This window comes from Rattus norvegicus, chromosome 10 (assembly GCF_021556685.1).
Source record: "Rattus norvegicus strain SHRSP/BbbUtx chromosome 10, alternate assembly SHRSP_T2T, whole genome shotgun sequence".
In the NCBI taxonomy this organism is placed as follows: Eukaryota; Metazoa; Chordata; class Mammalia; order Rodentia; family Muridae; genus Rattus; species Rattus norvegicus.
This window is the reverse complement of record NC_141543.1, coordinates 41,225,224-41,250,840: the sequence shown is the minus strand read 5'-3', so window position 1 is coordinate 41,250,840 and position 25,617 is coordinate 41,225,224. Positions and strand designations below refer to the sequence as shown.

Sequence of the window (25,617 nt, the reverse complement as noted above, 5' to 3'; positions counted from 1 at the left end):
CAGCCTGCTGTGATGGTTTGTATGTGCTCAGTCCAGGGAGTGGCACTATTAGAAGGTGTAGCCCCGTTGGAGTAGGTGTGTCACTGTGGGTGTGGGCTTTAAGATACTCATCCTAGCTGCCTGGAAGTCTTCCACTAGCAGCCTTCTGATGAAGAACCTCTCAGCTCTGCCGGCACCATGCCTGCCTGGATGCTGCCATGCTTCCACCTTGATGAACCTCTGAACCTAGAAGCCAACTCCAGTTAAACATTGTACTTTATAAGAGCTTTCTTGGCCATGGTGTCTGTTCATGGAAGTCAAACCCTAACTAAGACAGTTGCCAACTGGCCTGAGGCGAGGCCGAGGGGGCAGCAAGCTGCTGTAGGAACTTCACGGGCAGTTCTGGGGTGAGTTTCTCTCAATGGCAGCGTTACCAAGAGTTGAGCTCAGCAACGCTATGTAAGGCAAACCAATATATGTGTGTCTTAGCGAAGAACAGGGAGACGGAGCAAATCAAACCAATGCTCAGTGTGTCCCTCCCACCGTCTGTGGGATTGTATTTATACTCCATCACTGGTCCTTTTATATATTTGCTATATCCAAATATTCTTTCCCCTGTGTCTGCTTCAGGAAAAACGGTCTTTCATGTGGTTGCTTTAGCAAGACGTCCTTCACCTGTGTGCCCCAGCAAAACATCATTTGATATAATTAACTTTCCAAAGAACTAGAAGTTTCCACATCAGTTTTCAGATTCATTGTCAGACAGGCAAGACTGCCTCCATGCTGGGCTGTAACCCCTCAATAAAAGCCTCTGCTAAGTCCTACTTTATAAAATTATCTACTTGTGGCCCTTAGCCAGAGGGAGCCAAACCAGTAGCATCAAGGATACAAACAAAAGGATGAAATACTGAGCTTCAAACTCCAGGCACTCAGCGATGCTTCTTGTGACCAACAGGTGATCCTCAAGACTAATAGTCTCAGAAGATTTCTGTCACTGTCAGCCCTCAGCTTACTCAGCAGCTGACTAATTCTAGAGTGGTCAAAGCAGACACTGTAGAGAACAGGAAGGAGCTGTGCTGTTACCAAAAGGCCGAGGGAAAACAACTCTTGCAGGAGAGTAACAGCATTGGCTACCTTCCTGTTGCTGTGATAGAACACCATGACCAAGACAACGTAGAAAAGAGAGTTTATTTTGGCTGATGGTTCCAGAGGGATGAGAGTCCGTCACAACAGAGAAGCATAGCAGCAAGCTATAGGATGTGGATGCTGAGGATTCACCTTCAAAGGCAAGAATGAACCAGAAAGATCATATAGCACACTCCTTCCAGCAAGGCCACACCCCCATAAATAGCACTACCAACTGAAGACCAAGTGTTCAAATATCAGAACCTTTAAGGGACATTCTCATCCAAACCACCACAATAACTATTTGGTCTAGGATTGTGATTCCAACACTATTTTAACAAAGGCCATTGTATGTTGTGATAAACATGGGAGAAGATATTCCTGCCACCAGAATAGAGGAGACTTGGGGGAGATTGTAGTCAGTTCCAAGAGCCACCTGGAACCTATTGGTACTATACTCTGAGCTCCTGGGGGACAGGAGAAGAGTATTAGTTGAAGCCAACTCACTGTAAGGCTTTTCTATAATGAAGAAGGAGTATTTTTACCTTGCCTCTGTTTCTGTGAGAGTTGGGTGACAGGACCCAGTCAATGCCTGAGGAGGAACATATAGAGCCGGCGTATAGGAAAGCAGTGAGATCAGCATCAAGAACACTGAAGTCAGAGGCAGGACATTCTGGAAGGAGCTAATGGGGATGCTAGCAAGGGCCCATAAGCCAGGAGACTTGGGGGGAAAAGAAGTAGGGATCCAGAGGCTACAAAGGGAAAGGCCCAGTAGGCGGAGGGCAGATATGTCTGGACATGAGGAAAGAACATTACACCTGACATTGTGGGCACCTAGTCTTTAGGGCACTCTAGAAGAGGGCTGGAGCTCTGGACAATTTGGCCAGAGTTAAATTTGTACTCTGAAGTCCTGAGATCCAATTAGAATTTGTAAAATGAATTATAAATTCTTGTTAGCCCATATAAAAGACTCACAATCCGGGCATGTTAATTATAAGCTGTAAGCCTAGCTTAGGCAGGTTTTAGAGCTATTATAACTTGTACCTTAGCCATATGTCCCTTGCTACTTGCTCATGGTTCTCTCTTGGTGGCCTTTTCTACCCTCTGTGTCCTTTCTTTTTCTATCTGTGAGCCCCAGCCAGGTAACAGAAACCCCACCTGCCTCTATCTACTGCCCAATCACAGGACTTAACCTTTCATTGTCCAACTAACTTGGGGAGCCAGGTTACATAGCACCATTTGGTGTACTTGAGGATCTCCTCATCACAGGCAACCAGATCTTGGGGACCAGTATTTAGCATTTGAACACATAGCAGTACCAGACCAACCCACTACAATAAACCTGACATCAATTCAAGTCCCATTGCCCCTCATCCTTGCTGAAACTCTAGACAGACACTTCAGCTTTGTAAGAAAGTCTTGGCTTCCTGCAGCCCATGGAAAGTTGAAGAGACATCAAGAATTTTATGGATAGGCACAGTCACTGCCCAAGCTTCCTGGTAGTTCTTAAGCATCCCTAAGAGTACATCCTCATGCAGTGCTCATGTTGAAGAACAAAACCCCGAAATTTTAGGTGGGAAGAGAAGGCAGGAAGTGATGTTCTGAGCTGTGGGATGCAGGAGAGGGACCCCAGGTTGAGAACAAAGGGAAATTACCAACACCACAGCCACCAGAGGCTCTAAGCATGGAGAATTCTATAACCAACAACTTCTAGTTGTCTAGCATGAGTGGACTAAACTTTATGTGGGTAATTCACCAGATTAGTCACAGACCTACTTGTCTGAGGCCATGGGGGCAGGTGACTTGATCATTGATCAAAATTCCCTGATCATTGTGACAGCTAGCGTCTTAGAGAAATGTTAAACACATCATAAGAGTAATTTCAAACGTTCTCAGTTTTTTCCTTTTTTGTCTATAAAATGAGTGTCTTAGAATTACCCCTTTGAAGAGATACATTTTGGACTGTTTAACAGAGAGTATGTGGCAGGATCAATTTCAAAACCATGATCTTGATTATCTCTCACTAACCCCAGGCACAGTCATGCTAAGCATTGGACTTGTCTGGATCTCTGTTTATAAAACTGAAGAAATACATGATATCTAGGAGTCTTCTCAGCTCTAGAAATTTCATATTCTAGGATGTGAGAATTATCTTTCTTAGGGCTCCTTTGATGTCACGATTCCTCATGCTGTAGATGAAAGGGTTGACCATGGGTGTCACCACAGTGAAGATGACAGAGGCCACTGCATCTTGGAGTGAGTATGAGGAAGAAGGATGCATATAAACTCCCAGGATTGCCCCATAGAAGAGGCAGACCACAGTGAGGTGAGACCCACATGTGGATAGAGCTTTTTTTATTCCATGGGCAGAGGGAATCTTCAAGACCTTAGCGTAGATGTAGGCATAAGAAACGACAATGCATATAAACGGTGTCAGGAATATCAAGGGGCCCTCAGTGAAGGCTGCAACATCATTAATGAAGGTATCAGAACAAGAGAGCTTCAGGATAAGATAGGGGTCACAGAAGAAGTGCCGCACTGCATTGTAGGAACAGAAGGTGAGTTGAACCATGAGGAGAATGTGCAAGAGAGCATGCAGGTTTGTGATGACCCATGATATGGCCACCAGGAGGACACAGAGTCTGGGCCTCATCATCATGGTGTAGTGGAGTGGGTGACAGATGGCCACATAGCGGTCATAGGCCATCACACTCAGAAGGAAGCCATCCATGTTGCCAAATATGAACAAGAAGTACATCTGGGCCATACACTCTGTGTAAGAGATGGTCTTGCTTCCCAACATGTGGTTCACCAGAGCCTTGGGGACAGTGACTGAGGAAAAGCAGATGTCAACACTGGAGAGGTTGGCCAAGAAGAAGTACATGGGTGTGTGGAGTCGAGGGTCACAGCTGATGACCAGGATGATGAGAAGGTTCCCAGAGATGGTGACCATGTACATGCCCAAGAACATTCCAAAGACAACCTCTTCCTGCTCTGAGAATCCCAGGAAGAGAAATTCTGTAGCTGTCTGATTGGGACCATCCATATCTTTATAGGAGAAAGTGAGATCATACAGTGAAATTTTATTTCACCAACACCTGGAAGAAAATGAAGTTTAGAAATATTTACTCACTGGTTGAGAATCTACTGCTAGTAAATTGCCTCACGGTGTATTTTTGTAACAAAAGAATGGTCCATTTTGAGAGGATTGAATTCTAATGACTGTAGTTTTATTGATTCTTCTCTTGTTTGCTTAATTATATATGTATAAACTATACTATAGTATTATATTATATATGAATGCACATTTTATACAATAGTTAACTCAGTCTAGGAATTGATATAATATATTCCACTGTATGTATAAGGAAACCGAGAAGTGGACATCCAAGTGATTTATCAAAATTTGCTGACCAATATCAATGAGAGTTCAAAATGAGCTGATGGTCTTGTTCTCTGTGTTATACATATACACATATGGGCATGTATGTTCACACACACACACACACACAACCACATGTGCACCCATGAACACAAACCATGCACAACACACACATATCATGAAACACACACACACACACACACACACACACACACACTTTTTCTCACAAGTTCTTTTTTTTGACCAAAAATGTATAGGCTCAAATAATCCTCCTGCCTCAGCTGGTTGGGACTATAGACAGTTACCACATCCCCAGTTATTTTTATGTTATATTAGCTACCATCGATTGAATTTTAATCAAATAAAAAAAGACTACTAAGTGTCGTATAGAAACCTGAGGGTTTTACTATGGCTTTTCTACTTTCTCATAATTTGGAAAGCCAATAGTCTTTGATAGGCCTGCCCATTCTATCTGGACTGTCTTCACCACATCTCACAGTGGTTTGTCTGCTGACCTGAGCTGCTGGCCAGACTCCTGTGTGCTATGTCCCTCTCCTTTCTGCACTCTGAAGATGGTTCTAAGTGCATTTTCTATTTGAAGCAATGTGTTTACAGGTGGATAAAATAAAAATTCATATGTATCTCAAAAGATAATTCTAGGGTTAAAAAGATCACATGGGCAGGAGGCCAGGAAAATATCGGGACCACAATGTCCATGGAGCAGTACAAGGAAGTTCAAGCTGGGAAGGGGAAGGAGAGTCATCCCAGAGGTGATCAAAGGCCTGGGAACAGAGAAGAGAGATGGGCAGAAACTATCACGTGAAGTAGCCTGACTTCAGGAACAGAACATAATATAGGAAATTGATAATATTGGTTATAAGATGTGCATATTATAGGGACAGGGCGGTGGGCTGCGATTTTAGGGGTAAAATTAGGCAACGTGCTGAGAGGTGAAATCCAAGTTAACTTCCAGAACATTGCAGTGGTTGTAGAACAATGTAATAATCAAATAAACAATGCTAGAGCATGTGCTAGGGAGATGGCTCAGTGGGTAAGGCACTTGCCATGCAATTTTAAAGACTTGAGTTCAAATCCCCAGAGCCCATTTAAAAACTCCACACCACAGAGCACATCTTCTGCCCCAGAACTCTCATGGTGAAATGAGTAGCAGATTTCTATATGAGTGCTACAGCACATGTGTACCCACTCAATAACATACGTGCACACCATACACATACCGAAGTTTAAAAAGCTAGTATATGCTTCCGATGGGTCTCGGGGTCAGTGGACTGGGGAGTGATGGGTAGTCAAAAAGGACAAACAAGAGTCCTTTGACTGGAGATGCTAATGTTTTAGACTCCAGACAGCTTCCCACTGAAGACGTAGAAAGAGAGGTGCAGTGCAACGCTTGTCCCAGTGGAGCAGGACCACAGCTACAGATCAGTCCTGAGAACAGTAAGCTGCAGGACTTGTGTATTTTCCTGTGCTGTGCGTTGAGAGACAGCCCTGGAGATGGCCAATTGCTAGGAGCAGTGCTAGTATATCATAGGTTGAGCTCTAGCTGTACAGCTCCTGCAGGACACCGGTGCATCATGGTAAGTTATGCACAGATGCCCCTTACTTTGGTTCTTAACCTCCTGTTTGGGGATTTCAGCTCCACCCCCCTTAAGCATCCTTGTGGAGAGGGAAGGCTTCTGCCAAGAGTGTCAAAAAGAACCTCAGGGATTTTTCCAACCTAACATTTTTAACCTAAATGTGCATCTGTTTTGCTCCACTAACCTCTGTGAGCTGTGGGAGTGTGAGGGTGTTGGGAGGTGGAGGGGTGTCTGAGATGTCAGGTGTGCAGATGTGACTTCACCACAGGGTCCTGGAGACCTTAAAGGCTTCTTTGTCTCTGGATTCCAGTCAGACCCAACATGTGACTTTCGGGTTTCAGTAGCATCTGAGCAGCCACACTGTGAGACACATTCATGATAAAACCACATACCTCAGAGGGTCAACACAGAACAAATACGAAGGTCAGGATAAAATAATAACATTCTCTCTCTCTCTCTCTCTCTCTCTCTCTCTCTCTCTCTCTCTGCCTTTCTGTCTCTGTCTCTCTGTGTGTCTCTGCCTCTCTCTGTTCTCTGTCTCTGTCTCCCTTTCCCACCCCATTCTGGTTCTGAACACGCTATTTACCAAACAGCCTGTAGTACTGGTCCCAACCTAATAAACTTAGCTGTGTCCTGCTTTCTCTGCCCACATTACAGCTTCCACTGTGCTCTCAGTGCAGTGCAGTTCATGGCGGAACAGGGACATGCACGTACCGGAATGAGAAGCGTTTCTTCCTCTGAACTTGGTCAGATGCAGGGGGATTGAGTGAAGTTCCTTCTCTAAATGCCATTGCATAAGATCAAGTCCACGGGAATCTGTCTGCTGGTGCAGTGAGGGTGCCCCTGCTGCTTCGTTAGCCCCCTTACTTGGGTGCTCTTGGCTGTTATTAGATGTCTTCAGGAAAGTTCTCTCTCTGCTGGTGTCATGTTTGAGGCTGGGTTTTGAGAAACCCACACTTGAAGCTGAGGAAGAAAGGGTCTTTTCTCCCTAGAAAACAACATTTAGAATGAGGTATGCTGCTCTCTCTGGTCAAGCTCAGATGGTTGGGAGCAAATAAATAAATGCTCCATCCCCAGAGAAGGTGCCATGAAGATGGCTGCCAAGTTTGTGCTCCCCTAAGGTGGAATCCTCGGAGGTTCTGACTGGAGACGCAGGCAAAGTGCTCCTAGTCTGTATTCTGTCTGGGCAGCAAGAATTAGGATCTTCAGAAAGTCATTCTTGTGCAGGTCCTCATTTCTAGGGCTCTGTCCTTGGATAGTTATTTATATTTAATAATGTCTGCTAAGCATTGTGCATAAGTATGTGTGGGTGCACACATGCATGTGTGCATGTGTATATATAGATGTATGTATATATAATATCACAATATATGAATATTATGCATCACATTGCAATACAATGAAAATTTTGTCAAGTAACAGCAGAGGTTAAGAAGTTAGTATGAACTTGATACAGAAATCTAATGAATACATTACTAAAAATTAAACCACAATCCAACTAGTTTTATCATTATCATTATGAACTAAAACACAGAATTGGAGTCCTCTATCAAGAATTAATCAATTACCAAACACTTGTGCCTTGTCTTCTATAACAGTCATATGAAATGATGCAGAAAAAGCACCTGACAAAATTTTAAAAGTATTAATTACTGTAAAAATTTCCAATAAATCCCAAATCAAAGAACTACTCACCTTGATTTAAAAAAATATTTAATTACAACCAATAAAGTGCCCAATACTAATCTTCATCTATTGTGTATTCTACCTTCTCTTTCTCCAAGTGATTTTGCTATTCTAGTTCATCCCCTGTTCATGTAACTGTTAGATTGTGCTCATCAGTGTATATAAAGAACTTAAGGTATTTGATTTGGCAGCAATAAATTCATTCACTATTTTTAAAAGTAATTTATTTCCTACTGACAGAGAGTCTTCCGAGCTTTCAATATCATTCATCTCCAATCATTTAACTCTTCCTTTTCTTTTTTCAGCTTGTAGAAAACAAGAAAATTATTTGTAGGTCCAATTTAACCACTTAGCAGGTAAAGACATTTGTCACAAAGTGTGCATTTGATCCTCAGAACATGTGAAGTGAAAGGAGAGAACTGGTCTCTGAAAGCTGTTCTCTGACCTTCATATGAACACCATGGCACACATGCCATGTACACATGTATGTATACACACACACACACACACACACACACACACACACAGAGAGAGAGAGAGAGAGAGAGAGAGAGAGATGAAATTTTTAAAAGTCTTGCAGACATCAACATAAGACTTTGCACACATTTCATTAAATTTTATTCTTTCTTTTTTTCTCTCTTTTGTAGCAGGTCTCCCCACATAGCCTCTGACAGCCTTGAAATCATATCCTTTTGTTTCTCAGGCTTCCAAGAGCTGGAGTTAAACTTACTATATATGAAGTGCACAGTTAAGAAACTATAAGCATCACTACTCCACTTTCCTTATAGGAAGGTTTTTATTATTGATACAAGAAAGAACGGCCACAGGCGTCTGGAAGGTTTGAGAGCAGAGAGAGAAAGAAATAGACTGAACAAGGCCAGCAGACTGGACCTGGCCAAGGTTACCTGTGAGAGAAGAGAAACAACCAGAGATAGAGCGTAGAGAGAGCAGAGTGAGGAGACGAGGGATGGAGATCAGCAAAGAGGTGGTAGCTGGGTTATGAGAAGGAAGAGTAGATGGGGTGGGAAGTTCGTGAGTAGATGGGGTACAATGACCTGTGAACAAAGGGAGTTAAAAGGAAGGGCAGAGGTGGGAGAGTTAGGATGCTAACATGGCCTTTAAAATATGTAGCAGGTACTTGTGATAGTGAGGAAACCTGGAGACCAGCAGGCACTTTGATTTGCTGATAGGCGCCACAGGTAGCCATATGTTCCTTTCGCTGAAGGTTAGGGAAATGACTCCTTTCACCAAATGGAAACCAATTTTACAAATCCTTGAGGAATGCTGTCTTTTATCTACCTCTCAGAAATCCTATAGTGCGACTTGAGCTCATTTCTGGACATACAGACTGCCCTTTGTTGTTTGGGAAATAGGGGTCTCCTTTGAACCTGACACTCACTACCCTGATTGGCGTCGTATTTGATACTTTGTTACACGTGCTTTAAAAAAAAGGTTGACTTCCAGTTTCCGTAACTGCCACATAGAAAAATCATTTCATTTTCAGTATTGACCCCACACACTATGATCTTCAAAACCTGAGAGCTGGCCATCTTTTGCATTTTCGTCATGGGTTTTGTATGCTTGCTTGCTTTGGCTTGCTTTTGATATATGCCTTGGCATTTTCAATAGCCAGCAATTGATGCTATTAATGGTCTTAGTTTCCATTTCAATCCCTGTATCCTTTTGGCCTTGCACCATTGAATCAGGTAGGACTCCCAGAGCAACGCTGAACTGGGATGACCAGAACCTCTTTACCTTGTCCACAGAGGTAGAAAAGATTTAGTCTTTCATCTTAAATATAATGTCCTCTGCAAGGTTGCTCGTTTGTTTGTAAAAAGCCCTTTTGGGGTGAAGGACATCCTTTTGACTTAAATGCCTGGCTACAAGCACTGGAATAAGAAGGAAAGCTGGTACTCACTCTTTTGATAAAGCCGTTGAAGCCCTAGTTCCTCCACTGGGGCTCACAGCCCTGCCATTCTCTCAGAGGTCCTGTCAATCACTCAAAACATCCACCCACTAGTTTTGGAAGGCAGGGGCTCTCAGCCCCCTTTAACACCAACTGCTTCAGTGAACGGAACATGCTCTATGCTTAGGACTAGGGAGAATGATCCATGCAAGCCAAGCCTTTTCCTACCAAGAGTTATAGCCTTTTACTTGTCAGAGTCCCAGGTTACACACTGTGAGCAGGCTCCAGAGCTCCGAAATAGCTAGTTATGACTGGTTTTCTGCTTCGTGGTTACTATGGGGTGACGAATGCCTGCATGCTCTTGTCCACTGTTGTGCACTAGCGTCCAATTCCATTCTTCCTGCTCTAGTCTAGGGGCGTCTAGACTATTCTCTGGTTTGGTTCAGGCATTTGTAATGTGTATTTATATAACATAGAGACACATGCCTGTTTCTACACAGCTCTAGTGCCAACCCTTATAGTGACAGATGAAACTGGCATTTTATTATTGTTTACTGCTTTTCAGTTAGAGACAAACAGAAAACCACATCTCAGTAATGTTGAGATCAGCTGTTTATTAGAAAGATGCATTCCCTTGTACAATGCTGTGTCTACTCACGTTTACTGTTGACTTTATTCTTGTGTTCCCCATAGTGCGTTTCTATTATAAGTGTGATCTCCTTGCCCATTCTGCTTTGTACCTGGACACTGTCCATGCATACGAAGGCTATTGATTGCTACTTGTTAATTGAAAATAACTTGCTTTATTATTTCTATATTTGATTTAGTTTTACATTGCTTCATTAAACATTTTTTATCATGCCACCATATCCTCTGCCTACAAGAACAGTGTTGCTTACTGTCTGCAGCTCCTGATATTTATCCCTACGTGGCACTCATCCCTGACGGATGCCCATGCTGAGGAGGAAAAGCAATAGGGTAGGAGGGGCAGAGGGTCTATGAAGCATGCATTCTGATATGTAAAATGTAGAAGAGAGGCTTAAGTCTGAGGCAGAGTTAAACATGCCAGGCTCCCACCAGCAGATGAACTGGATGTTCCCCAGCAGAAGCCAGCGAAAGCAGATCAGAGAAGGGTCCGCTCTAGAGTCCTGTAAAAGCCCCGGGGCATTGTGGGAGGGAGCACCTGACAGGTTTGGTGGGACCACATCAAACCACAGTACAACTAGTTATCCCAGTGCTTCTGGTCTGTGAAACCAGCTCCTCAGAACAAGCCCTTTTCAGAGTTGGCAAATGCTTGCTTTTATGAAAATGAGTATCTGCCACCTTGAGAGAAAATACAACCGCAAGCATTTGTTATTAGTCACAGGAAAATCCGTGCATGGATTCTATAGCAATCTGTGCGTCCGTTTCTCCAGAATGATGAACAAATGCATGAGGTCCAGGAGTCCCCTCAGATACTAGGATCTGAGAATTATCTTCCTCAGGGCCCCTTTCATGTCCTGGTTCCTCAGGCTGTAGATGAAGGGATTGACCAACGGTGTCACCACTGTAAAGATGACGGTGGCCACTGTGTCCTGTAATGAGTATGTAGATGAAGGACGCATGTAGACCCCCAGGATCGCCCCATAGAAGAGAGAGACCACAGTGAGGTGAGACCCACACGTGGACAGAGCTTTCCTTATACCTCGGGCAGAGGGTATCTTCAGGACTTTAGAGAAGATATAAACATAGGAGACAACGATGCATGAAAACGGTGTCAGGAATATCACTCCACCCACAGTGAAGACCATCAGGTCATTGATGAAGGTGTCAGAACAAGAGAGCTTCAGGATAGGGTAGGGGTCACAGAAGAAGTGGTGCACTGCATTGTGGGAACAGAAGGTGAGTCGAACCATGAGGAGAGTGTGCAAGAGAGCATGCAGGTTTGTGATGACCCATGATATGGCCACCAGGAGGACACAGAGTCTGGGCCTCATCATCATGGTGTAGTGGAGAGAGTGACAGATGGCCACATAGCGGTCATAGGCCATCACACTCAGGAGGAAGCCATCCATGTTGATGAATGTGATGAAGAAATAGATCTGGATCATACACTCTGTGTAAGAGATGGACTTGCTTCCCAACACGTGGTTCATCAGAGCCTTGGGGATGGTGACTGAGGAAAAGCAGATGTCAACACTGGAGAGGTTGGCCAAGAAGAAGTACATGGGTGTGTGGAGTCGAGGGTCACAGCTGATGGCCAGGATGATGAGAAGGTTCCCAGAGATGGTGACCATGTACATGCCCAAGAACATTCCAAAGACAACCTCTTCCTGCTCTGATTTTCCAGAGAGTCCCAGAAGGAGGAATCCTGCCACCATGGTCTCATTGTCTCTATCCATGTCTGTGGGGAAGAAAGGATTACCAGCTAGTAAGGTCATTTGCCAATATTTAAGAAGAAGCAGTAGAAACTTTACTGGTTGGTGGTGAATGAATGCAAGTACAGTTCTCATATTGTAGAATCTTACAGTAAAATCCCTGCTAAACTCAGCAGCATGCAATTCTACCATCCACATCTTCTAAACTCCATTCCTCTTTGTTAAGCCCCACTTGCAGAACCTTTCCTGCATAATATTTACCTTTGTCTAATAGATAAAGCAATTTGCTTATAGATGATGAAATTCAGGATGGGGCTGATATGTCATTAAAATACATTTGTGAAGCCAATGAAATAAAAAGTTCAAGACCAGCTTAGTCTTTGTTCTTTAGCCTATATATATATTTTTTTTCCGGAACTGGGGACCGAACCCAGGGCCTTGAGCTCGCTAGGCAAGCGCTCTTCCGCTGAGCTAAATCCCCAACCCCTAGCCTATATTTTAATAGCTTTCATCTATGGAAAAATTAACCAAGGAGCAAGTGCCACGTCAGGTCTCTAAAGTATAGTCCTTAAGATTTTCTTTTTGTCTTTTCTACTTCCAGAGAAATTGAAAAATGTGTGGCCTCTCATTGACCTGTTGGTTAGATTTTCTTGGTGTTATATCTGTCACTAAGTTGCCATCAGGGAGTCAGGATATGGTGGTGGGTTCCTTTAGTCCCAGCACTTGAGAGGCAGAGGAAGATGGATGTCTGAGTTTGAGGCCAGCCTGATCTACAGAGAGAGTTCCAGGACAGCTAGAGCTGCACAGAGAAGCCCTGTCTTCAAAACAAAACAAAACAAAACAAAACAAAACAAAAAGCTATGATAGCATCAGAGCTGCTCACAGGTGCTGTGAGTCTGCTTCTCAGGCTCCAGTGTGAGCATTATCCACGTCCTCACTGCACTCCAGAAAGGAAAGCCACGTGCTACCACACCAGAGTATTTTTCCTGTGATGAAAAGCAATTACCAACTCATAAAAAAAAAAAAATCGAATGCAGCCTATGCCAAAGTTAAGCCAGGCCTAATAATCCTCTCTGCTGAGTGGAGCGATAGGTGGGTCAGCTGAAATGTGTTGGCTGCAATGCTCCTGGCATAATCCAAAGTGTTTCCCCTGGCAATGAGAGCACTGCCTGCCTTGCTGATCAAAGGCAAAGAAGGGGGCAGAGCCTCCGTTGGTGGTTCTCAACCTGTGGGTCGTGACCCCTTTGGTGGTCAAATGATCTTTTCGAGAGGTTGCATATCAAATATTCTGCATATCAGATATCTACAGTATGATTCATAACAGTAGCAAACCTACAGGTATGAGGAAGCAGCAAACATAATTTTATGGTTGGGGTCAGCACAACTACATTAAAGGATCGCAGCATTAGGAAGGGTGAGAACCACTGCTCTATGTGATGAGCCCTACGGCTAGGATGGGGGTTATACAGGGAGTATGTGAAAAGCTGGTTATAAGAAATGCTTACTGTGGGCATGGTGACCTCTCCGGGGAGAGTTAAATTCATGAAGTTAAGTGGAAAGTGCCGAGATAAAAAATGGTTAAAACATTTATTAGGCTTGTTTATTTTATTGTATGTATACATGTTTTGTTTGCAAGTACGCATGTGTTCCATATGCATGCCTGGTGCCCTTCAGGGTCAGAAGGGGGGGGGGCATTGGATTCCCTTGCACTGGAGTTACAAATGGCTGTGAGTCACCATGTCGGTCTTCCATAAGAACAACAAGTTTTCCTGACCATTGAGCTGTCTCTCTAGGCACCAAGAAATACAAACAAACAAACAAACAAACAAACAAACAAACAAAACACCTAGAATAACTCCTAGAGCCGCGGTACATGGAACAGGGTTAGAGAAACCTAGACAATGGCCTTGCGGTCTTGATGGCTATGGCAACCACATAATCTGAATGGTGAAGTTTTGATACACGCTGTCAAGACAGATATTAAGAGTGCCTAGACTGGCAGGTCCTAAGGAAAGACAGTTCCCAAAGCAGAAACAAAGAAAAGAGAGGAATCGCCATCTGAAATGGATTTGCCCTACATACTAGAAATTGGTGAAATTCTCCCATGCTCTCCTACTATCCTACTTGTGACAGGAGGTGGCTTATTATAGGCGGGAAAGTGGTAGTGATACTTCAGCCAGCTGCACTTCCTTAGAAAACCCGAGTGCTCTGACGTCACACTCCTAACCCCTCCCACTCTGACTCGGAAGGCATGCTCCGAAGTAGAATCCAGTATCCGCATCAACTTCCTCCTAGGGACAGCGCTGCTATCATTGACGGTGATTCTTCATTTGTGGGACTCAAGCAGTTGACGTCATCCTTCAGCTTCCTGCAAGCCGTGCTAACGACTGTGTCTGACACAGTGTGTCCCTGGGCTCGGATCCCTGGGCGATACAATTAAAACCGAATAGTTGCTAGACCAACCTAGTTCCCTATATGAAGCTCAGAATAGTATCCAAAATAACTTAAGTCTGAGGCCCCTTTGTTAGGGAATTACCGGCCACAGTCAGTGTACATAGGGGAGCAGCTGGCACAAACACAGAGATTAGGGGTGGAATGGGACAGCCTTGCATGTCTGAGAGGGGAATGGTAGTCTTTTTCCAATGAAGGCTGTGAGGAGTCTGTTGCCAGAGCATCCCAGCCTGTTGTCTCCTCGTTATCCATTACTGAGACAAGGACTATTTTTCTCTTGAACTTGTCTAGATACAGAAAGCTTTGGTGGGGACTCCTCCCAGTGCTGTGCCTCATGTCAGTGTCTCTGGGAATGAATGACATTGGGTGAATTATTTACTAACCTGTGTCCCCAGCCCTCTCACCTGCGGCTCTCAGAGGCTCTCAGAATCCCATCTCTGCTGGTCCCATCCTGGACTTGGATGATGGGAAATTGATAATGAGAGGTGAGATCTGAGGGAGCTCTTTTTACAAAGACATTTAAAGTGACATGCCTGGCTTCTTTTATAGTAGTTTAGGCAATGGGGGGAAAACAAGCCAGGCTCTATCCCTGGAGATGAGGGGTTCCATGAGGGTTTGTCATCGCACTGGGGCATCCCGAGGGTTGATTCCTCAGAGGTCCTCATTAGGGATGTGTGCTCAGAGCCCAGTGTTTGCATTCTGTCTGCTTGGACCAAAGAAATAAGAATGGGAAAACTTAGTTCCTGCATAAGTACTTGTCCCCCTGTGTTTTTATTAATGTCGCCATTTAAAAGACACATTCTCTAAACATCTCACACGCACATGTTTGTATATAATTTATTTCCATTATGACTCAGTTAAAATCCTCACTCGTTTCCACCGTGGTTTTCCTGTTGGCATGTGAGGTGGAGAGCCATCGATTCACTTCCAGTATGACCCCTTTGCCACGGGTGTCTACAGTACAAACAGCACACTCACAAAGGACTGGAGCTAAAGCTTGCAATGTGCTGTATATGTAGGGGATGTTCAATTAACATGACAAATGTCAGACATCAACCCTGGACTTCTTTTTTTTTTTTTGGTTCTTTTTTTCGGAGCTGGGGACCGAACCCAGGGCCTTGTGCTTCCTAGGTAAGCGTTCTACCACTGAGCTAAATCCCCAGCCCCAACCCTGGACTTCTATTATTAGTATGTGAGTGTGAGTGTGTATCTGAGTGTGACTGCATGTGTCTGTGACTGTGTGTGGGCCTATGTGTGTTTGTGCGTGTGTTGTCCACGTGGATTAAGGACCTCCACATCAAACCAGATACACTCAAACTAATAGAAAGAAAGTGGGGAAGAGGCTTGAGCACATGGGCACAAGGGAAATTTTCCTGAACAGAACACCAATGGCTTGTGCTCTAAGATCAAGGATTGACAAATGGGACCTCATAAAATTGCAAAGGTTCTGTAAGGCAAAGGACACTGTCATTAGGACAAAACAGCAACCAACAGATTGGGGAAAGATCTTTACCAATCCTACATCCAATAGAGGGCTAATATCCAAAATATACAAAGAACTCAAGAAGTTGGACTCCAGGGAATCAAGTAACTCTATTTTAAAATGGGATACAGAGCTAAACAAAGAGTTCTCAACTGAGGAATATTTAACGGCCAAGAAGCACCTAAAGAAATGTTCAACATCCTTAGTCATCAGGGAAATGCAAATCAAAACAGCCCTGAGATGCCACCTTGCACCAGTCAGAATGACTAAAATCAAAAACTCAGGTGACAGCTGTTTCGGTAAAAAATAAAAAAGGCGTGTGTCTGGTTACCATGCATACTGTTCTGCACTTTCTCCCCCAGGATTCCTCTGACCCAGGCAGTCCAAGAGCTGTTTCAGAGAGGCACCCTGCCAAGCTGCCCTGCCCTCTCTCCCAGCTCCTTGGCAGGTTGTTACCACGCCATGCATACACATCCCAATTCCATGGCAGGTCTGGTGCGTCCCGCCACCATACACTCTCTTGAACTCAATTAAGTCACCACACGATATCCTCTGATCCAATTGATAAGATATAATTTGCCTATAGAAATCCATCCCAACTACCTTGGCAATTCAAGACCACCCAGATCTGGGTCATCCTTCTCCATCTCCATCTTGAATCCCCTTCCTTCTTCTCTCCCACCTTACAGAAGCTTTGTCCCCAACTTATTTTTTTTTACTGTCCAATCATGGCCTTGACCTAACTTGTGCCAGCCCTCACCTGCACATAGACATCAACCTACAGACAGCAGATGCTGGTGAGGATGTGGAGAAAGAGGAAGACGCCTCCATTGTTGGTGGACTGCAAGCTGGTACTACCACTCTGGAAAGCAGTCTGGCAGTTCCTCAGAAAGTTGGACATAGTGCTACCTGAGAACACTGCTATACCACTCCTGGGCTTACACCCAAAAGATGCCCCAACATATAACCAGGACACGTGCTCCACTATGTTCATAGCAGCCTTATTTATAATAGCCAGAAGCTGGAAAGAACCCAGATGCCCTTCAACAGAGGAATGGATATAGAATACATGGTACATCTGCACAATGGAGTACTACTCAGCTATTAAAAACAATGACTTCATGAAATTCTCAGGCAAATGAATGGGACTAGAAAATATCATCCTGAGTGAAGTGAGCCAATCACCAAAGAACACACATGGTATGCACTCACTGGAAAGCAGATATCAGCCCCAAATCTCAGAATACCCAATAAACAATTCACAGATCACATGAAGCTTAAGAAGAAGGAAGAACAAAGTGTGAATGCTTCAGTCCTTCTTGGAAGGGGGAACAAAAATGCTCACAGGAGGAAATACAGAGACAAAGTGTGGAGACTGAAGGAAAGGCTGTCCAGACACTGCTGCACCTGGGGATCTATCCCATATACAGCCATCAAACCCCAACAATATTGTAGATGCCAAGAAGTGCATATTGACAGGAGCCTGATATAGCTGTCTCCTAAGAGGCTTTGCCAGAGTCTGACAAATACAGGGGCAGATGCTCAAAGGCAACCACTGAACTGAGAATGGGGTCCTGAATGGAGGAGTTAGAGAAAGGACTGAAGGAGCTGAAGGGGTTTGCAAACCCATAGGAAGAACAACAATATCAACCAACCAGACCCCCAGAGCTTCCAGGGACTAAAACACCATCCCAAGAATTCACAGGGATGGACCTATGGCTCCAGCTCCATTTGTAGCAGAGGATGGCCTTGCCTGGCATCAGTGGGAGGAGAGGCCCTTGGTCCTGTGAAGGCTTGATACCCCAGTGTAGGAGAATGCCAGGGCCAGAAGGTGGGGAGGTGAAAGGGAGTGGGTGGTTGGGTGAGGGAGCACCCTCATAGAAGCCGGGTGTGTGGGGGGATTATTTTCTTGAAATATTATTGGTGTTCCTTTTTGATTGATTTTTTGTTTTGATCAGAGATTATGTGTGAGCCATGTGTGTGTGTGAGCTGTGTGTGTGTGTGTGTGTGTGAGCTGTGTGTGTGTGAGCTGTGTGTGTGTGTGTGAGCTGTGTGTGTGTGTGTGAGCTGTGTGTGTGTGTGTGTGTGTGTGTGTGTGTGTGTGTGTGATGTGCACATGAGGAAGCCAGAGCAGGGTGCAGTGATACATAAAGTCTTTATGTCCGGCTTTAAGTGAAATGTTTAGTAAAACCTTTGTGTCTGGCTTTGAGGGAAATGCCTCAGCAGAGAGCCTTTGATGTGTTTGGGTTAATCAGCCAAGGCTGAGAAATTGTTCTGAGACTGAATCTTGAAGAAATTTTATCTCCCTGGAAAGACTGCACTTGGTGTCACATGAGCATCGGCATAAACCTTGGTCCGGAGACATTCCTGGCAAACCCGGGGTTCTTACTTTTGATTATGGATAGCCAGGGTCAGAAGGGCCTGAGATTTGTGTGGGTTCTCTGCTCTCTCGGGCACCAGGGGCAAGATCACTTCAGTAGTTGGAACCTTTCCCAGCCCCCATTTATAATGACCGAGTAAATGTAACTGGAATGAGCTAGCTGGGGTCAGTCTTTTCCAAGAAGGCTGGAGCCCTCTGTTCTTTCAGAAATTGAATGCATCTTGGTGAGCTTCTCTCTCTATCTATCTATCTATCTATCTATCTATCTATCTATCTATCTATCTATCTCTGGCACCTATGACCACTATCAACAATAACAGGATATCCGGTGCCTTCTACTATGCCTCTCCATTTTGTTGCCTTGAGACAGGGTCTTTCTCTAAATAGGAGCTTGCCATTTCAGAGAGGGTGGCTCTTGGCATCCACCGGCAGCCGTCTCTCAGTGCCGGGGCCACAGGCGTGCACAGCCATACTTGGTTTTTTATGTGGGTGCTGGAGGTTTGAAGATTCCAACTCAGGTCCTCAAGCCCACAGAGCAGGCACTCCTGCCCACTGAACCATCTCCCTAGCCCTGAGCATGGTGAGGTCAGGGGACCTGTGTCCACTTGAAAGTACACTACAGTCTAACGTCAGGTGATGTCAAACTGGTGAATGACGGCCTCAGTTCTTTTCTACTCTTGCTGACTTTCTGATTTATGTGTTCAGTTCCTGGGAGAGTTTTATTCCAGCTAATTTTTATTTCACATGCATGCTGAGCTTACACTTTGAGTGTACATGTATTTTTAAATTGTACTGTCTTTCTCGTGAACAGAAACTTCCTTTTTAATGCCAGAAAATATACTTTCTCAAAGTATATTTTTGTCTTACATTAACATAACCACGTCTCTTTTTGTAAATTTGCTGTTTGCATGGCGTATAGGTTTCCATCTTTAACTTCCAATCGCTGATGGAGTTTCACCAGATAGTTTATCCAGTTTTTAAAGTCGTTTTCAAGGCAATGGTAAACCTGTTAGAATTACTCTAGATCCACTTTTTTAAAGAGTCCCTCAAACTGTACATACATATTCAAATGAATCATGTAATTCATTTATTCACTTTACATCCTGGTCACTGCCCCACCTCCCAATACCTCTCCCACACTGTCCCTTCCCCCATCCCTCTCCTTCTCCTCTGAGAGTGTGGGTCCCCCTGGCCATCCCCCCACACTGGCACATCAAACCCCTGCAGGGCAAGCACATCTTCTCCCACTGAGGCCAGACAAGGCAGCCCAGTTAGGGGAACAGGTGAACATATACCCAGTAGCCGAACTTCTGCCTTTAAACCTGAGCGTTTAATACACTTGCACTGAGTGTGGTTATTTGTCAAAAATCATTTCCTCCTATCATTGGGTATTTATTTTATAGCTTTTTGTCATATCTTTCACCAGTGTCACACTTTTAGACGTTAGTTGTCTGTAGCATGCCAGTTTGCCTCTCTTCCTCGCTTGTTCTGTTTATTTTTTAGGCTACTTTCTTAGTGGCGATCCTGAAATTATAACAACTAACTTGTAAATAAGACTAATTTAAGATTTATTAAAATATGATTTTTATTAACGATCTATTTCTTCCAATCATGGTGGCATATACCTTTAAATCCCAGTACTTGGGAGGCAGAAGCAAGAAAAGTTCTGTGAGTTCCACGATAGCCTGATCTACATAGTGAGACCCTGTCTCAAAAACAGATCTACGTCTGAGTACTGTATTGTGTTAGTGGTATTAGGCTAACCCTTTGGAATGGTGGGGGTCATGGATATTTCTGCTTGCATTAGAGTGGACCTGACCACTTGTCAACTTTCCAAACCAGTTTATCGATGGGTGACCATCAGGGCCTTTCTGTGTGCAACATTCATGTCTGTGTGTGTATGTGTTCATGTGTGCATGTGTGCATGGAACCCTCTGGGGTTGTGGACTGTTATCCCTACAAACACATTAGGGCTGAGCAATGGAGAAAAGTGGGTAGTTCATGCCTACCATCCTCTTGCCAAAGAACTATGGCCATTTCTCATGAGGTGAAGCTAGGCTTTGCCATTGTTGAGCACGATATGGAATTCCAAAATAGTGTGAGGTTTTTGCTTTACCTTGTGTCTGAGGCGAGAGATCAACCCTCAGAGATTTCCAACCCACTTTTTTGCACCTGGACCTAATTTCAAACTTTTCTATTCAAATCAACTGAAATTTTTACATACTTACTGAATTGCTTATAAAATGTTATTATGTATATTAATGTACATATATATATGTAATGTAATATAATGTATTATATGAAAAATTATAAATGTCCAGTTTCATGAAAATTTAGTGCCAATATTTATGTTCCTGACAAATAGTTTGCTGATGTTTCATTTGTTACAGTCTCTTCCCCTCCCAACCCTGCAGGGAAAAACTGCAGCCCTGGAGTTCAGACTGGTATCGGACTCGAATCTTCCTGCCTCAGTTCCCTGTGTGTTGGGGTCACAAGCAGGGGCCACCACACCTGGCTCGTCCCATGTTTTGTGCCATATGAATTGCAGAATGAAGTGTGAGGGGTCAGCCTTGACTTGGCACTCAGTTTATGTGGAACTGAACACATAAATCTGAAAGTCAGCAAGAGTAGAAAAGAACTGAGGCCGTCATTCACCAGTTTGACATCACTTGACGTTAGACTGTAGTGTACTTTCAAGTGGACACAGGTCCCCTGACCTCACCATGCTCAGGGCTAGGGAGATGGTTCAGTGGGCAGGAGTGCCTGCTCTGTGGTGTTAAACTGGTCCCTGTGGCTACTAAAGAGCCAAGTCCAAGTGGTGAATTAGTTCTGCATGGAATTATCTGACAGGGAGAGAGAAGGGTTGACCCCAGGCATCATGGCAGCAAAAACAAAATCCCCTCTTGGTGGAAGCAACTGATAAGTGAATCTAGCAGAGCTCCCCAATACAAGTACCTTTGTCAGAGCTCCAGGCTGATACCTTGCATGCTGATGGGTTACATCCGGGTGAATGCCACAGAATCTGGAGACTGTGAGCACAGTGCTTGTACATTAAAGTCACACTCTGTGCCTGGCATGACGCACAGAGACATTCAAAAAGGTATTCATTTCTTCAGTAACTTTTGAGGTGATTAAAAGTAGGAACCATGCAGAGTCTCCTTCACACCCATTTAAGTGCCACTTTCAGAAACTATTCATGGACTCAGAGAGAGTTCCTGGGACTTATTTTCAGACCTCTACCTCCATGGCTGGCTTATGTTACCATCCAAAGAGTCAGGAAAGGAGACAGAACTGGTCCCTAATAGCAGACCATTCAATAGTTGAAGATGTTGCAGAAACGACTACCACACATCCTTTCTCCCCAAGCAGGAATAAAATACACTTTTATCTTTCTAAGTCCTTCATGCTTCCCAGTGTTTGGCAGTCATTTTTTCTGTTTAAATGAGGCTTGGCTACTTCTAGGATCATTAGTGATTCCACAGACCTGCACAGGTCAATTTCTTTGTTTTTCCAATTTCCTTGAGCTCTAGACAGGATTGTGCGCAGCCTTATGTCACAAGGATGTGTGAGTCCTAAGATGATGCAAAGATAAACTGGAAAGGTGGCACACACCTTAAGTCCCAGTACTCAGAAGCCAGAAGCAGGTGGATCTCTGAGAGTTCGAGACCAACCTCATCTACACAGCAAGTTCCAAGGCAGTCGGGGTTACACAGTGAGACCCGTCTCAAGACAAATTTGATGCAGAAACTCTTTAATATATTGCAGTTATCCAATAAGTATCTTGATATATTTTATTCATTCAACACTGTGCGGGAAAGATCACTTGCAGATTTCCTTATTGCCTGTGACCCTCGGATGCAATCTCAAGTTCTTGTGTCTACTAGCATCTTCTAACACTGCAGACACAACCATGCAGAGCACAATGAGGTGTCACATGAGATCAGCAAACACGCTCACCTAAGCCCTGGGTGTGTGTTCATCTCTAAAATAAGGGTCACAGGATTGGTTCTATCTGGAGACAATAAATTCGCGGTTTTATAGTTATAAGCATTCATCAGTGTCATATTTAAAGATGGTAACATAAGTCTATAACATGAGTAAGAAAAGCAATCATGAAGTTTATACTTATCTCAGACTCAGCTGCTTCATTATCAGTCTTCTCTGTTCTAAAATTGTCTAGTTGTAGACTCTTGAAGAAAGGAGTCTCTTAAACATGAGTTTCCTTAGGGCTCCTTTGACGTCATGATTCCTCAGGCTGTAGATGAAGGGATTGACCATGGGTGTCACCACTGTGAAAAAGGCAGTGGCCACTGTGTCCTGTAATGAGTATGTAGATGACGGGTGCATATAGACCCCCAGGATCGCTCCATAGAAGAGAGAGACCACAGTGAGGTGAGACCCACACGTGGACAGGGCTTTCCTTATTCCTTGAATAGATGGGAACTTCAGTACACTGGAGAGAATGTAGGCGTACGAAACAGTGATACATGTGAATGGTGTGATAGAGGTCAGCCCACCCACAGTGAAGGCTGTGATGTCATTGATAAAGGTGTCTGAACAAGAGAGCTTCAGGATAGGGTATGGATCACAGAAGAAGTGGTGCACTGCATTGTGAGAACAGAAGGTGAGTCGAACCATGAGGAGAGTGTGCAAGAGAGCATGCAGGTTTGTGATGACCCATGATACGGCCACCAGGAGGACACAGAGTCTGGGTCTCATCATCATGGTGTAGTGGAGAGGGTGACAGATAGCCACATAGCGGTCATAGGCCATCACACTCAGGAGGAAGCCATCCATGTTGATGAATGTGATGAAGAAATAGATCTGGATCATACACTCTGTGTAAGAGATGGTCTTGCTTCCCAACACGTGGTTCACCAGAGCCTTGGGGACAGTGACTGAGGAAAAGCAGATGTCAACACTGGAGAGGTTGGCCAAGAAGAAGTACATGGGTGTGTGGAGTCGAGGGTCACAGCTGATAGCCAGGATGATGAGAAGGTTCCCACAGACAGTGACTAAGTACATCCACAAGAACAACCCGAAGACAACCTCTTCCTGCTCTGACTGCCCAGCAAGTCCCAGAAGGAGGAATTCTATGGCTGTTGACTGGTTCTCTCTGACCATATCTGTGGGGGAGAGAAAGTTCCATTGCAAGGTATGATTGGATGTCAACACATAAGCAAAAATCATTGATATAATTTGGAAGAACGTAATTGTGAGTTTTGAATTTACTAAATCTAAGTGGTCTGAGTAATTTTATAGAAGGGTCTGGTTAACTTGACTTTGATTACAAGGACTGAGTTCTTGTTCACTCCCGTTTACATATATAAGTTCTTTACTGTACAAAACTTTCCTTGGTCTAATAATTATATTTCATTTTATAGATTATAAAATGTGCTATTATATTGCCATTTTATAGGCGAAATTGTGGAAACTTGAGGTCATGAGGTGATTTTTTTTCCAAATGTTGTTATTTCTTTACACTGAATTTGAGTAGCTAGCATTTGTTGAAATTTTAACCAAGAAGTAAATCCTCTAGCTGGTGCCACACTAGAATCTTGAAGGTTTTATCGGCAACTATTCCAATGTCCTCAGAAGCTGAAATCTTTGCAGAGTCAAGAGCCCAGACCAATGGTTTTGCTCAGTATTTTACCTGCCCTTACACTGTCACGCCTCAGCTGCAGGGATGTAGTGAGCTGTGTAAGGGGCTTTCTCTCCCTTCCTTCAGTCAAAAGAAAGGGTACATTCCTGAAACAACTGGGATTTTTTGTCTATTGGAAGAAAGAGATCTACAGACTGAAAAGGAGCAAATTCATAAGACCATCTAAAAACAAACTTCAGGACTGAGAAACCAGCAGACAGGGAGGGCTAATGGAAGAAGTTTTAGCTGCTGTGTCTTTGTAAAGATTCAGGGTGCTTAAATATGAAGAGAGGGAATCTGGTCTCTGGGTGACCAAAGTCCTGGGGAAAGAGAGGCAGAAGAGATAACGTGTGTGATACTGCCTGCCTGCTGGGACACGGGGTGCACTCGTGAGCCTGACATGAACATTTGGAGAAGACTGGCTAGTGTGTAGACGCTTTGGGGTAGCGAACCAACCAGTCATGTGAGTCCCACCAGGGAAATAAAGCCAAAATGCTGAGATTTGCAATCATCAACCCAGGATTAATACCCAGATCTGAGATGAGGTGGGGAGTATCTTTTTAAAATTGGAAAATGTTCCCAGTGGAGTGTAGCTAACATATTCCTTAGAACGTGAGGAATGCGGGCCACAGAAAAGGCTCAGAAGAGCATAAGTGCCTGTCATCAAGGCCAGTGAGCTGAGTTCAGTCGGAGGACCCATGTGATGGGAGGGAGAGCCAACTCCAACATGTTCTTCTCTGACCTCCACTTGTGTACCTTGGCATGTGCACTCACGCTCTCTCACACAAATAAACATTATAAGAATATTTTTAAAAAATAAGTTGGGGTGAGGGAGTGATGGTGATATCAAGTCACATATCAGAGTGCAGGTCTGGTATACATTAGCATCTGCTCTTCTGGACAGATCCCATAGTGAGGTCAGAGATAGAGAAAAGATTTCAAGGGAGAATTCTAGTGTTTGAATTATCATATGGGACTGTCATTAGGCTGGGCGCCCTTGTTACAGTGCCTCTGTAATGATTGGCTCTTACTGGACGATAAACTCATTCCATGGTTTAAACCCCTGGCAAGTTGAGCCTCCAAAGGAAGTCACACAGTACAGTATGCCATGTACCTAAGTCCTCTTATTGCTTGGGGGTTCTTGGGTATCCTCTGCAATAGAATTCTGCGCCATCTCCACCCTGCAGCCTCCTCACTGGGAGATGGTGTTTCTATTACTCTGTTAAACTGTGATTTTTTTTTAGTTTCACTGACTTCAATACATTGACTCTGTTTTCATCCGTTATCTCCTGTGAGCTGAGCGAGTGTATAGCTATTGGAGACAACAAGCATATCTGTATCAGTGTTGGTGATCCTGGACCAGAAAATTAAAGCTGCTTAACCCATGGGCTCAGGTCCAAGCCAAGACCCTTCTGTGGGACTGGACAGAATATCTGAGTGGCCAGACTTGGAGACACTGCATTGTATAATTGACAGTGAAGAGGATGAATGAGGGCAAGCAGTGGGCACAAACATGGAGATTAAAGGGTGAACAAGGCTGCCTTATGTGCCCCAGATGTCCAAGCAAGGGCATAGGGGCGTAGGGTATAGGGAACAGGGCTCTGGCCTCTGAGCTCCTAGCCAAGCCTGTTG

General features: G+C 44.1%; 3 protein-coding genes across 3 annotated transcripts; all 3 read right to left on the bottom strand.

The window, feature by feature from the left end:
• Positions 1–3,238: 3,238 nt before the first annotated feature.
• Or1ad5 (olfactory receptor family 1 subfamily AD member 5) lies at positions 3,239–4,150 on the bottom strand. The gene is given in 1 exon segment (NM_001000786.1): positions 3,239–4,150. A coding segment is annotated over 1 exon segment (912 nt).
• Positions 4,151–11,130: 6,980 nt separating this feature from the next.
• Or1ad1 (olfactory receptor family 1 subfamily AD member 1) lies at positions 11,131–12,054 on the bottom strand. Its single transcript, NM_001001012.1, is given in 1 exon segment — positions 11,131–12,054. A coding segment is annotated over 1 exon segment (924 nt).
• A 10,466-nt stretch (positions 12,055–22,520) lies between these two features.
• On the bottom strand, positions 22,521–23,468 carry Or1ad6 (olfactory receptor family 1 subfamily AD member 6). The gene has a single exon (NM_001000787.1). It carries the CDS (start codon positions 23,466–23,468, stop codon positions 22,521–22,523), a length of 948 nt encoding a protein of 315 aa, NP_001000787.1.
• Positions 23,469–25,617: the final 2,149 nt, after the last annotated feature.